This window comes from Pyrus communis, chromosome 10 (assembly GCF_041283825.1).
Source record: "Pyrus communis isolate YQ-2024b chromosome 10, ASM4128382v1, whole genome shotgun sequence".
Taxonomy (NCBI): domain Eukaryota; kingdom Viridiplantae; phylum Streptophyta; class Magnoliopsida; order Rosales; family Rosaceae; genus Pyrus; species Pyrus communis.
In genome coordinates this window covers 27,709,494-27,724,499 of record NC_142574.1, presented here as the reverse complement: position 1 = coordinate 27,724,499, position 15,006 = coordinate 27,709,494, and the positions used below count along the sequence as shown (strand labels likewise).

The 15,006-nt window shown below is 36.7% G+C and overlaps 1 protein-coding gene across 6 annotated transcripts; it reads right to left on the bottom strand.

Moving 5' to 3' along the window:
* Positions 1-3,740: 3,740 nt before the first annotated feature.
* Positions 3,741-8,124, bottom strand: LOC137729177 (nuclear transcription factor Y subunit A-7). Of its 6 annotated transcripts, none has more exons than XM_068468027.2 (6): positions 7,951-8,124; positions 6,681-6,747; positions 5,888-6,033; positions 4,824-4,925; positions 4,537-4,701; positions 3,741-4,441 (listed from the first exon to the last, which is right to left on the bottom strand). In XM_068468027.2, the coding sequence occupies exons 2-6, from the start codon at positions 6,706-6,708 to the stop codon at positions 4,256-4,258; spliced, it is 627 nt and encodes a 208-aa protein (XP_068324128.2). In that variant the 5' UTR covers positions 6,709-6,747; positions 7,951-8,124; the 3' UTR covers positions 3,741-4,255. The 6 variants fall into 6 exon arrangements, with proteins under 6 accessions (XP_068324128.2, XP_068324129.2, XP_088533440.1 ...); XM_068468028.2 differs by having other exon boundaries at positions 5,909-6,033; positions 7,951-8,091; XM_088677314.1 differs by having other exon boundaries at positions 7,778-8,037.
* Between the last annotated feature and the right edge of the window lie 6,882 nt (positions 8,125-15,006).

Sequence of the window (15,006 nt, the reverse complement as noted above, 5' to 3'; positions counted from 1 at the left end):
TTCGGATTGTTGAAGTTGAATGTGGAGTAGCTCCCACAATTAATCCTCATTTTTCAAAGAAAAAAAAAGATTCATTTCTTTAAAGGGTCTGTTTATGTATATGTTATATAATAAATTTAATTAAATATAAAAAACCACCTAGGCCTTCGCCTAGGTCCCACCTAGACACCTAGGTTCTAAGCTCCTGCTCACCACCTGACTTTTGCATTTTAGAACTTTCTTATACTAAATAAATCTATATATTATTACGTGAGCATAAAAATGATAAGATTAGTTGGAAATGCGTGTGCATACTGATTATAACCATTCGTATAACCATTCATACTTGTAAGATTCACAAAACAAAAATGACCAAAATCAACTCACGCGCTCATGCACGACTAATTACAAGACTCTTCAATACGTATACGACTATTAGTCCATTTCCACATTTGCTAGTTGTCCATTCCCAACAACCCTAAAATTCATACAAGAGTTGAAAATATTCATGCAGTTTAGTCCAGAAAAAGACAAATTCCGACGACGTTAGGGCTTTTAGACAAGAATCGAAATGATTTCATGGAAGAAAAATTTGGGAATAATATCAGATAATGTAAATAAAAGTAGAAGAAAAAAGAGGAGGAAATAGTGATACGTTGAATGTAGAGAAAAGAAGCCAAAATCTTAATTTGATCCATCAACACATAATTCACAGGAATTAATCATGTTGTTTGAATGTCCCTTTACTCTTTGACATGATGCTCAACAGTTAAGCCAACTTTTTTATTTTTATATATATCTTCTTATTTTCTCCTCTTTTTTTTCTTCTAATTTTCTCCATGCTAACTATTATAATAAATTTGATTTTTTGTTAAAATGGCCTGTAAGATTATCATAATTGCTTATTTGGGTATTTGACAATGGAAATTGATAGAACTCGTCCTTAAGTGTGTCCATCGTAAACCATTTTGGTTATTCTGTGAAAAATCTTTCAATATTGTAGTTAAATTATCATGTAAACGATCATGTAACTGATAGAATTAAAAGCACACCACAAAGTAGCACACAAATTTCCTATTGATTTTCCTTATTAACACTAAGATTTGTCAATTGTAGCATATGAAAATAAGGGTATTTCCCACAGAAGATTGTTTTATCTAATAACTTAAAATGTCACAAAAACTGGGTTGCTGTCCCTAGTGACTAGCCACCGAAAAATAATTATTAGACCGACTTCCACTTATCTAAAGTCTACGAAATTTTATATGCGGATGCTAGACATACAGAACTACACTCACACAAATTTTTGGGATTTTTAGAGTTGATTTTTGCTATTTAAATTAAATCGAACAAAAAAGGACAGAAACAAATTTTAAAGAATAAAAATAGATTGTAATTCACAAGTTAAGAAAATGAGTTAGGGAAATTGCTATCCACCACCAAATAATCATGTAAACATGTTATGTTTATTCAAATTCCTTTTATTTTCGGATGAAGATGCTCAAGTTGGCTCAATGTTATAACTCAACCTATTACTCTTTCTTATGTAGTATGTTAAGAGAATGATGTTTTCAACTTAACGTAGTCCCTAACATGCAATCTAGAATGGCGTGTTCATAAATTTAACAAGTAGAAATCATTAAGAACAAAAAGAGTTTGAGTCATCACAAGGCATCGTAAGTACTAGCGTTGTCTTACTTGTCCTATAATTGGTTTACATGTTAATCGCAATTAACAAGTACTACTCTAGAACATATGTAAGTCCTCATTCGACAAGGGCAGGCACATACATATTTATAGCATTAAAATTATGCCCCCGTAGAAAACACATAAAGAATTCATCATTGACATAAGTAGTGAACCAATTTTTATCCAATTCATAAAAGTAATTCAACGAAATGTCATAACACATTCGCAATCATATTCGGGGCTTCACAACAACCCCTAACTACTAAAAAGTTAGTTACACATTATTCTAAAATTAAACTAAAAGTAAAACCTAGGTTTGAGAAGATATAACCGATAGAATCGAGTCTCCTCTTCTTTCCTTCCTTCCTCAATGCTTCAGCCTTCTTCCTCGTCTAACTTCTTGCTATCTTGCTTTCTTCCCTCCCATTTTCATCAGCTGCACCTTTCCATTTTTTTCTTTCTTTGTTCTATTTTTTCTCTCGTATTCCTTCACCTTTATGACAATTACTCCCACTTAATCCTCATCTTTAATTCCATTTCCTCTGATATTTGACTAGGTGTCAGCTGGCTTGTTCTTGGCTGCATCAGTTTTTGCTGCTAGATTTATTGGGTTTATTGCTTTCATAGCAGTTACAAACTGCTCAGCCTCTTGTGAACCTTTTAGTGTTAAACTGGTCATAACTTCTTCTAGAAAAATGATATTAACAATCCGCGAAATGCTCCAGAAAATTGACATCTGTAGCTTTCCAAGCATATAAGGCTCATTATCTAATTCATTATGAGCTGTCCACAACTTGCTTCCAAAGTCAGCTGATCCGCACATGCAATTTTGACGAATTTGTTACTTAAAATCCCACCTGTGCTATTTTTCTTTTCTTTGCTTGACAAATCCTACAAAACACAAAACCAAAGTAAATAACTCAAAAATATAAGAAACTAATTAAGAAAAGACAAGTGAATTTGATGTAAAATATATGTAAATATGAGCTTATCAGTAACCACCTTTTAAAAGATATTTTTGTCAAATCAACTCTTCTACTTAACGTGGATATTGCCAGCTTTTCACGAAAAAATCAAAATAATTAGGATTGGCAAATTAGGACAACTTCTATCATTTTTTTATTAGGACCAAAGTGAAGAGTTATGTCAATTTCAAAGATTATTGTTGCTAAAAAGTCAATAAAATCTTAAAAGTATTTAGAATTTTGTATGACTTTTATTTTTATTAACTATTATTATTATTATTTACCAAAAGATGAATAAAAACCCAGAAATTGCTGGAAGTCATAAGCTTCACACATCGACTAATTTCAAGCTTTTCAATCCTCTCCTGGATGGACAAGGATTTTCTGCCCTCCCACTTCCGGTGCCCTCCTGTTTGTGGGGTCACGTTTAAATCACGTCAAGATTTTATATTACTATTAATTTTTGTCTCATTATCTCTATAAAAAAAAACTATATAAAATGTTGACGTGTCTTAACCGTGACCACACAAAACAGGAGGGCACGGAAGGACATCGGAAATGGGAGGGCAGACAATCCTTGTCCCTCATGGATCTCAAATAAACGTACTTTGAAAGATTAGCAAATCAAGCCTACGTTTTATAGCCCATCTGACGCATCTGCTACACTTGCTAGTTCTTAGTCGAGTGATATCCCTTTTTTTTTTTTTTTTTTTTTAGAAATAGAAAATGGGAGGGCAGACAATCCTTGTCCCTCATGGATCTCAAATAAACGTACTTTGAAAGATTAGCAAATCAAGCCTACGTTTTATAGCCCATCTGACGCATCTGCTACACTTGCTAGTTCTTAGTCGAGTGATATCCCTTTTTTTTATTTTTTATTTTTAGAAATAGGAAGAAATCTCAAAATCCATTCATCATTGAACAAGAAACAAAACACCAACTGTTCGCTTTCTACACTCCTCCCCTTAATTAGGTTGCTCGATTCTCCTCTCGGTTACAATCGCTAGAAACGGGAGACGAGAGTGCAGAAATCATTTCCCATCAAGTAAAATCCTTCATCTTCAGCAAGACAGAAGTTGCACAAATGACAAGTCACAGGCTCAGAGGTTCTTCAATCGATGCCAATTTTATTAACCATTAAACTTATTGTCCCAATTGATAACAAACGAATAGAAGTTATATAACTACTATTACTAAATACTAATACATAAGCAGCAGCCAACCTAATCTCTGCCAATCTAAAGAGGCATTTACCAAACCAAACAGCATAACTCTAAACTTTGCCGGACAAGTTTCCAACCTCACAAACAAGTATAAGTGCAAGCGTAAACCACACAGCAAGCTTCACTCTCGTGTGAAAGAAAGCGAGAGGGTTGCAAAGAAACCCATTGCCGAGAAGGTTATATCACTGCGCTTCAATAAGACACCGCCACGCAAACTCCCTACAAGCCTACTACTGAAGAACCTATACACATGCTATTACTAATGAAGCTCAAGTGTCGAGCCACAGTGAAGCACTACCGGGACTAACGACGCTGGTATTGGGACCTCCATTCCTGGCGGTTGTGGATGACTAAATACTTCATGTGGCCCCTTGAGTGTTGCAATTGCTTCTTAAGTATTTAGGATGTTCCATCTGAGGAAGCAAGCTCATTTTTATCGGTGTTCAAATTGATATTTGACTGGGATTTGTCACCCGATGTCATTTCATCCTGTTGGTTCCCATTTTTCTTCGCATTAAGAAAGCGACCCCCGCATCCTCTAGCTCTTCTCAATGCATGCTGGTGTCGAGATTCATGCAAGTATGGCTGCCAGAGTAGTTTGAAGTGTCAATGGATAAATGAAGCCTGCCAAAACATTTCATTGAACACAAGATGCAAGGATTTACAATCCACAATATTACCTTTCGATTCTTAAGTGCTTTATTTTCAGATTCTGCTTTAGCACGAGACTGCCGACGTCGCAAGATACCATGATACTGTTTTGCATTTACAAACACAGGTTCCTCAACTGCATCTGATGGCAGTGGAACACCTGCTTGCTGGATTCCCATTAACTGAAGATGAACCTGAAATGAAAACACAGTAATTACCATAAAATTTTATGCTCATAAGCAAAATCCGGTCTCAACTCGCCATATTCAAGTACTATTATCAAGAAAGGATATCTATAAGAAAGGGGAAGATATACCGTTGGTTGCGCTGCATAGGGTTGTGGAGGATATGGCCGTGTTTCATAGGGAGCAAAGATGCTTCTGTAGTAAGGGTCTGGATAGGGGTAACCTCCTTGTGCCTTCAATTAGACAAGCGAAAGATAATGTATCAAAAGATTTGAAATTCAATTAGGTACAGATGATAAATTTTTCCTCTTCCAGCTCTCTAAGTTGTAAATCTAATTGGCCAGAACCAGAACATTGATATGCTGTTTATTCAGTTACAGAAGCACTTACAGCAACCAATTTGTTCAAACAAGGTCAATAGTTTCAAACTGAAAGTGAAAGTACACAAGGGTAGTACAGGAAAGGCTCACCTAAAGAGGTAACGGAGAAGGGAAAAACTACGCATTAATGTCTAGGGCTAAGAACTCTTACAATGGAGTAGGTAGCAAAAAGAATCAGATGAACCTTTAGGCCAAGAGGAGACATACAAAAGATACCTCACGGGACATTTATTTCAAAATCTATGCCAAGTACCAACTATATATAAGAGTTTGTATATGATTTCCTATGACTATTAACGCAAATGTGTCAGATATCTTAAGACTAACCTAAAGCATTTACATCAATATTACAAACAAATATTTACATGAAACTTAGCTTGAGTAGCAAAACTTACTCATGATACTTAACATTCTAGAATAAGAATGTTTTAAAGAGAAGGAGACTTTTCCTTCCTCTTGTTTGGTAAAAGGGATGGAAAGGAGGAGAAGAAGTGTAAACAAGACTTTCTTTCCAAACTTATACAAATTCTCTTTGGGGCCAGTTACCCAAGTTTAATAAGCAAACATCTCATATTTGATAAAGTGACAACTTAATAAATCATTAATAAGCAAAATTACTGTATATTATTTGATGAACTAATACCACATGTATGCTTCAGCACATTCTAAGTCTTGACGTTCAAACATGGTATAAAGGATCACCAATACACTTACACACACACAAACACTGGATGGCACAAAAATAGAGTAGAACAAGTAGTGGACTTCCTCTTGTATGAAAACACGTCAATATTAAAAAAAATTAGGTGGATTACCACTGCATGTCCTGTTCCAACCTGTGGAGGTACTGCATACTGCATATTTGGAGTTGGAACTCCAGGATGTGACATTCCAATTGCAGGTAAGGATGAATGAACTTGAGACTCTGAATGACTTTGCTGGTCATCAGAATCACTATTATCTGCAAAACCAATACCATAAAGTATATAAGGTTGCATTTGAGAATTGGTTGTACTACACAAGTGAAGGAGGACGAAATAGAAACCATGATATCAAGCATCAAACAAGGAAATAAAAACCAAAACTAATGACAAAAAATTGAAAGCTTTGAAGCCCAAGCTTCAATGCTATAAAATCAGAAATATGAGGAAAGAGTAGTAAATCCTACACCACCACCTCGATCATATGTAGCATAAGAGCAATATATGAAGCATTTAACTGAAACGTGATAGAACAGCATAACCAGACGGCCTTAAGGGCGACTAAAACAACACAAGGTAGAGTCTTCCTAAGGGCCCACCTAAAATTAAAGGGGTAAATGGGCTATTAGTGGATGATAAATTATGGAAGTCATAAACCGAAGTCAGGAATAACCAAGGAAGTCAAGGAGTGGAACTGAAACCATTATTTATATCAAAGAAGCAGAAGATCCAAACAAGAAGTGATTCAATTTCTTTCTACATTAACTACTCCAGCTCAATTAAATGCCAGAAACATAAGTCCGTGTCCATTTACAGCAAGTTGAACGGACTAAATCACTTAAAGGTATCATATGATACTATGAAATTATGAATATATGATATTTTGAATTTTGGGAAAAAAAATTACCAGAATGATCGCGCACAGAAGAAATCATGAGGATGTTGTATGTGAACAGTCCCAAAACAATATGTAGCTGCAAAGTAATAATCACCCAGATCAATGTCATACCAACATAACATGCTACTAGTATGCTACAGTTAGATCAAAAAAGAGATTATAGGTTGAAATTAGAATTGTACAATAACTAATATCTTCTATTAGTTTCACCATCTAGATAACACTAAGAAAAGATCTCCAAAACGGAAAATTACAAGCAGACCCAATCTACCAACACCAAGGAATCGAAATTAGTGTGAAGAAAAGAATATCCCTTAAATTCAGCTGCTTATCGATGCCCACAAAGAAGCCCAAAAGCTCGCTGATACAGCAGTATAACCACATATATTTGAGAACCACAAAAAACAGTAGGGGCAATTAGGAGTGGGAATTAGAAACTGATATCGCAGAACCATATCAGCAAAATGAAAGAACAAGATGCAATCAAAGATACGCGATGACATTGATACAACTGCCTTCAAGTATGAACTGCTAATTTCCGAAGTGTAGCTTCCATTTTCAAGCATAATAAAAATACTGGATAGAAACAGATTTAAAAAAGGGGGTTCGGAGGCTTTGTCTCCCTCCAGTCTTCACCGAGAGTCCGAGGTGGAATGGATGTAAAAATCCTTACCCCCATTTCGAAAGGTTTTTTCCCATTTAGAATGCGTGACCACCGGATCACAAGGAGCAATCTTACCATTGCGTCTAGGTTCGAAATAAATAGATAAATAGATCATCATTAAACAAGAATCCCCTCCCTCTACTAATAAGTTGTAGCCACTAGCCACAGCTGCAGATTGGTACTTAACAATTCTTCAATGAATGCCTTAAAACAACTAATTTAACTCATAAAACACAATCTTGGAGGTACCCTGAAAACTCCGAAAAGGCGAAAAAAGATTCACTCAGAGTGTTAACGGGCGAAAGCAAACCCTACCTATCTCAATAATTTCCAATCCAACTAACTAAGTTCATCTGCATGCCCAGTTCCATAATCAAGTAAATAAAATTAAGAAACACACGATTAAACCCAGAAAATTCAGCTCAATTAACTCTGAAAATACATCACGAAATAGCTCAAAAATCATAAAATCCACCAAATCACGAAGAACAATCAAGTCCCCAGTTCCATGCATTTCCCCCCAATTACACCAATTGGAGAATTCCCCATAAATGGCAAGGCAGAAGAAATTAGAGAGCAAAAAAAAGCTAGGGTTTTGAAATTTGGGAAATTTACCTTACTCGCCGGTTGCCGCTTCTTAATTTAGTAAAAATTCTGCTTCTTTCTGCAGTGCAGGGTACAAAAATGGCGTCCGACGGAAACAGAATTCCTCTTTCTATCTTTCCATATTATTTCTACTTTCAACTGCATGCCTATTTTCAACCATACATCATTTTCCTTTTTTTTTTTTTTTTTTTTCCTTTTTCTGAAGGTTTTTATTTTATTTTAATCGGTTAAGTGTCGAGCAGGATCGGCAAGGGTGGAGGGATGTGGGCCGTCGGATGGAGGGGTGTGCTTCGGGCAGGGGGCATGTGCTGCCCGGGAGATAATCTGAACCATGAATTCCATGGAGCCCACTACGCGGGTGGGCTTGGGGGATCAGAGAGCAACCATTGAGCTTGGTTAGCTTTCGTGTACATTTTTGTTCATCACTCTCAATTGAAAACTTTTGATCCAATGGCTGCTTTTGTTGGTTCGAAAGACTTTCTTTAGTCTATTGTTTCTTTTTCTAGTGATGGTATCTGTGGAGCAAAAAATAATTAAAAAAATTATAGAGATGACATGTGAACTTTTGAGTGAAAATGATAAAATTACTCTAAAGTTATACGGGATTTCCATACGTACGCAACGAACAATAACGACTCAATCAAGAAAGAGTCAAGGGTAATCAAAATTGTATTTATTCAAAACTCTTTCATCACTCCTCATCAAATCTTCACTCAAAAGGTGATTCCTATTTTTCCTATTCAATTTAGGATTAACTACGAAGTTAATTGCAAAATATTATGTGAATAATATCTTGCAATTACACTCACAATTTGACCATATGTGGCTGGCCCTTATTCTCCAAATAGGGTCGGTCACTCATTTATAAATAGTCATACTTTCCCACTAAAAGGCTAGACCATTCTCTACCCAAAAATTCTCAAACACATTATCTTTCCAATTCTAACTTTGGCATTGGAGATTCTTCAGCCAAAACCCCTCATTCATCGTGGGTGCGTGAGACCTTTTGGTCTTAATTTTAGGTGTTATTATTTTGCAAGTACATTTTCATCAAAGGAGAAGACAGCAGAAATTTGCATTCACAATACCAAGTCCAGAAGAATAAATGGAAGATAAAGAGTAGCTGCCTAGCTACGCCTAGATTGGCGGTCGCTACCCTACTTATTATTATTGAATTAATTTAAATTTTAATAATTATGTTTTTCACTCTATAAATTTTAAAATTTAAACACATTTAACAATATTAAATATGACGATTCGTATTTTAAACAAGCATGAAAACAACATCTATCGAATAACTTTTGTATTACTATCCCTTCAGACGATGAGCAAAAATATTCCCCTCTCCAATGTGAGTCAAGAAGAAAAGGTAGAAATAAAATAAAATAGGCAATAAACAACAATAGTCCGTATGGGAATTAGGAAGGGTAAGTGATTTATTTATGGATTAAAAATTATGGTGGCAATATCGAGTGACAAGTGTTTGGTGTGGTCGTTATACTTTGGTTTGTTGAAATATTTTAGATCATACTTTACTTTTATTTTATTTTCTTTAAAAAGTGAGATAATTGATGACAAGCTACAGTTATCAATTTTTTTAGGGGTCATGAAGATTTACAGAAGCATTTTAGTCTCTCTCTGACCACAAGTCAAACTTCTATACCAATAACGGGTTTCAAACCCAAAACCTTCGATTTTTAGTTTTAAAAAAGCCTCATAATAATTGACTGCATATGTGGATTATGGAAGTTCATCAGTATTTGTTCTTGGACGGTTCAATCCCTTTTTTTGGTAATTAGAGTCTCTTTTCATAGCATGATAGTTGTGGAAGAAAGATTGAGAAATGCTAAGGAGTCTTTTTTTCATAAAAAATACCAAAATCCCCTTAGTATTTCTCAGAAAAATTTAAGCTAAGTCACATATAAGTCAACTTTAATAAATTTTAAACTCACATTTATAAATTATAGAAATTTATTGAGGACTGAATGATGTCTAATTGTGAATAATATTTCATGTTATTAAGAAAGAAATTGTATCTCTTGCGGATGACGTTTTACTGTAGTAGTGGAAAACAATCATGTCTATGCACTCTAGTGTAGATTCAATCTCTACCGATTCTCCTGCCTCCAAATAACTAATTATTTAACTCGATAATGCTATCACTTATAAAAAAGAAAATTGCATCAACTAGTTTAAAAAAAAATTAAACTGAATGATTTCTGCACACCTATTTTTCATCTGAAACAAAATGTATTGAGATTGCTCACTTAGGCTTGTATTAAAGATTTGACGAGTCTTATTCGAAGGTCATATAATGCAATTTTGGCTGGATATCTGGAGTCTTCTACAAAAAAGAAAACTAACGAAAAATTTAAAAAAACTTTAGTTTTAATGAAAAATGAAAAATAAATATGTAGCGAATAGTACCATAAAAAGATAAAAATGTCATTTTTCGTTAAAAATGAACAGTACCAATAGTGTTTCGTTAAAACTCCATCTACAAAATCCTCCAAACTCCAGTCCCCTGGTTATGGGCTTCCTGCTTCTCTCTTAGCCTTTTTGTATGTGGTCTATGGGCCTTGGCCTGCACTTTGGTGTGGATTTTTTCCCTGTTAATATAACAATATTATTTGTGGAAATTTGAGCTAAGCACAATATAAATTGTCATAATAATCTAATATTGAATTCTTTATCTACGAATGTATTCTATATTTATAAATAAAAAAATATTATTACATTGTAGTATTTCATGACTATTAGATTCTTATTTGAACAAAAAATCCAATATACATCTTAATTAAGATAAATTAATTAGGAATATACTGTAATTTTTATTTTCTCAAATAGATAGAAATTTATTAAAGTCAAATGACAAGGTTTCATCAGCTGCGAGAATATTAAATAAGAAATTCCAGACAATCTCATCCCAAAGGAACTCGGCACCAAGCTTAGTAGCAAACAAAGCAGCCAAGTTACCTTCTCGCGGAACAAACCCAAACTTAACAAAATCAAAATGCATAGCTAAAGAATCAATATCAAACAGCATTGCATTGCAAAAAATTAAACAGAGGTATTTGAAATGACTAAACACAATGCATTATGTCAATTTTAAAAGATTCAATCGATGCGCTACTTAATTAGTCTAACACTGATTTAGAGACACACCTTTACTTAAAAAGGGCATATGTGTAATCCTCCAACTTAGTCCTTCGGGCTCATGTGCATTTCATGCGGTAAATATTACCAGAAATTCTCAAGGAGTTGGCTTGAATGACCAATGCTTCACATTTTGTGAAAATTTGTATACCAATTTGATGGAATTTTGTTATAGTTGTAGAAAGTTATAGATCTGTGAGAAATGCTAAAGGTAGAGAGAGAGAGAAAATCTAGAGAGAGAAGTTGTTGTGGAAAAATGATTTCTATACAATTAGACAAGCCGTGTGTACAACCAATATAAATAGCTTTACAGATTCTAATAACCGACTATAACAATCATAGCTTAACAGCTAAGTAAAATCCTAAACAGATACATCATTGATTAGTTCTAATTGTATCCTTAACACACCCCCTCAAGCTAAAGGGAGGAAAGCGAACTGAAAGCTTGGAAGTTAACTCAGCAAAGCGAGCAGATGGCAAGGATTTAGTAAAAATGTCGGCGAGTTGAAGAAGAGAAGCAACATGGTGCACACTGACTTGACCAGCAAGAACCTTTTCGCGGATGTAGTGATAGTCAATTTTCCACATGTTTAGTCCGAGCATGAAAGACAGGGTTAAAGGCTAGAGCAATTGCACTCTGGTTGTCACAGAAAATGGCAGGAGTGTGGAGGATAGGAAAAGAGATATCCTGCAGAATTTTACAGACCCAACTGAGTTCTGCAGCTGTATTGGCAAGCGACCGATACTCAGCCTCGGTAGAAGAGCAGGCAACAGTGCACTGTTTCTTTGCACTCTAAGAAATTAAATTGGGACCAAGGAAAACACAGTATCCACTTGTTGATCGTCTGTCAACCGGGCAGCCAGCCCAATCGGCATCAGACCATGCAGTGAGGCATTGAGACCCTGGGGTAAACCATAAACCAGCATCAAGAGTCCCTTTCAAATAACGAAGGATCCGTTTGACCGCTTGCAGGTGAATGGTACGAGGGGAATGCATGTACTGACATACTTGATTGACAGCAAATGACAAATCAGGTCTCGTCCAGGTTAGGTACTGTAAAGCACCAACAGTGGATCTGTAAAATGTGGGATCAGAGAGAAGAGTGCCTGAGTGATCTAACTTTGCAGAACCAACAGGAGTGGAGCAAAGCTTGACACCAATCATATCTGTTTTCTTCAACAAATCAAGAGCATATTTGGATTGGTGAAGAAACATTCCTTTAGCAGATCTGTGTACTTCAATGCCCAAAAAATAGTGGAGATCACCCAAATCCTTCACAAGAAACATAGTTTGTAACTGAGCAATAATAGATTGACAAACAGATCGGGAACTACCAGTAATGATAATGTCATCAACATAGACTAAAATAAAGGTGATGGAAGAATCCTTCTTGATGAACAAGCTGGTATCAGAAGAGGAAGAGGAGAAACCCAAGGACAGAATAGCCGTGTAGAATGCTTCATACCAGGCCCGAGGAGCCTGTTTTAAACCGTAGAGAGATCTGTTAAGTTTGCAAACATGGCGGGGTTTTGTGGAATCAACAAATCCCGGTGGCTGGATCATGTATACAGCTTCCTTCAGAGTACCGTGCAAGAACGCATTACTGACATCAAGTTGATGAATGAACCAGTCATAAGAAATAGCAATGGATAACAGAATACGGATAGTTGTGGGCTTAGCAACAGGACTGAAAGTCTCAGAAAAATCAATGCCCTCTTGCTGATGAAAGCCTTTAGCCACTAGACGGGCCTTGTACCGTTCAATGGAGCCATCAGGCTTATGTTTGACTTTAAACACCCATTTGCAGCCGACTAAATTTAAGTTGGGATGAAAATGAACCAAATCCCATGTGCCAGTGGACTGCAAGGCGTGAAACTCATCCTTCATTGCAGCCATCCAATGTGGATTTTTGGAAGCTTGCAGAAATGTGGTAGGAGTAGGAGGCAGACACGCAAGTGAATCAACAGACACAGGAAGAGAATGTTTTGTGGCAGTAAAGACTTTTGGTTTGTGAATGCCAGACTTAGCTCGAGTAATCATTGGGTGAGAATTAAGAGATGGTGGTGGTGCAGGGACAGAGGCCGATGAATTATGAGAAGAAGCAGGGAAGGAAGATGGAGATATTGGGGCAGATAGTGTAGTAAACGGAGCCGGTGAGAGAGAGTCCTGATGTGTAGAATGAGGGAGAGCAGCAGTGACAGATGGAAGTGTACTGGAAGGAGCAGGAACTGGAATAGTCACAGAGGTAGGAGAAGAGGTTGTAGAGGAGGCAGGTTGTGGTGGGTTGAAATCAGAGAACATGCCGTGCTTGAATGGAAACAACTGCTCATCAAACGTAACATGCCGTGAAATATACACTTTATTAGTAACAGGATCAAGACATCTGTACCCACTATGATTAAGGCTATAGCCCAGAAAAACTCACAATCTGCTCTTTGCGTCAAGCTTGGTAGCTGAATACGGTTGCAACCATGGATAACAAGCACATCCAAAAGCCTTCAGAGTATGATACCGTGGAGGAGCTTGAAAAAGTTGTTCCCAAGGACTAATGGAAGAAGAATGAGAAGGCAGTCGATTGATAAGATAGCCTCAACCCAAAATTTGGTTGCCAATCCACTCTGAGAAAGGAGAGTTCGACCCATTTCAACAACATGCCGATGCTTCCTCTCAGCACACCCATTCTGTTCAGGTGTATGAGGACAACTGAGTTGATGTGTAATGCCTTGATCATTGAGAAAAGTTTGAAAGTTCCTGCTCAAGTACTCACCCCCTGAATCTGACCGTAGGCATTGTATGCGACAAGAAAAAAAAGTTTGAACTTTGAGCACAAAAGTCGTGAAAACTGAGTACACATCTGATTTATAAACCATAGGATATAACCAACTGTATTTAGTATAATCATCTACCAAAATGAGGTAGTATTTGTAACCAGTACATGAAGCAATGGGAGAAGGGCCCCAAACATCAGTGTGCAGTAATTGAAAAGGCCTAGTAGATATACAAGGCAAAACAGAAAAAGGTAGCTTAGAAGCCTTCCCCAATTTACATTCAGTACAAACAGATCCTTGAGATATAGAACCTTGAGGTACAGAACGAAGGACAGGTAGTTGGTGTTTATTCACAATAGTATGTAATACTTGGCTCGATGGATGTCCCAATCGCTGATGCCACAGATGAATATCTGCTTTATGAACGAGCAATGCCTGAGGAGAGAGTGCAACTCCAGATGTGCCATTTGATGCATCCCAGTAGAAAGGGTACAAACCACCTTCACAGGGGCCCTGGAAGAGCATCCTCCCAGTTCTTAGGTCCTTAATATAGAACCCAAATGGATCAAAGGTCAGAGATGCCCAATTATCATAGACAAACTTGTAGACGGACAGTAAGTTGTGTGAAGCTTTGGGAACTAATAACACATCATTAAGCTTAAAGGTAGCATTTTGAGTTCGAATTAAAGCAGAGCCAGTGTGAGAAATACACAGACCTTTACCATTACCAACAAACAGGTGATCACTGCCGGTGTATGGAATGGCAGAGTTGAGAGAAGCTGGATCAGGTGTGACATGGTGAGAGGCACCACTATCAGTTAGCCAATAGCTCGGTGGAGGAGAAGTAGTAGCAGTCATACCAAATGGAGGACCAACATTGGATCGTTGAGATGCAAACTGAGAGAGTTTCTCACAATTGAGAGCTTCATGGCCATATTTGAGGCACAATTGGCACTGAAAGGATTTTCCAGAGCTGTAATTGGCAGACTGAGAACCAGAGAATGTGGATCGAGGAGATGGAACAGGGCCAAGAATACCTCCTGAGGGGTTATAGTTGTTGCGATTACCTCCAGAATTCCGAGTTTGATGAAACTTATTCCGATTCTGAAATCGACCACGATGGTTGCCTCTGTGGTTGGT

Coding starts and splice junctions, on each gene's coding strand:
- LOC137729177 (XM_088677314.1), bottom strand. CDS start 7,849: ATGCATGGAACTGGGGACTTGATTGTTCTTCGTGATTTGGTGGATTTT. Junction 4,926..5,887: donor TTGGAACAGGACATGCAGTG/GTAATCCACCTA, acceptor GTCTAATTGAAG/GCACAAGGAGGTTACCCCTA. Junction 4,702..4,823: donor CCTATGCAGCGCAACCAACG/GTATATCTTCCC, acceptor TTTTCATTTCAG/GTTCATCTTCAGTTAATGGG.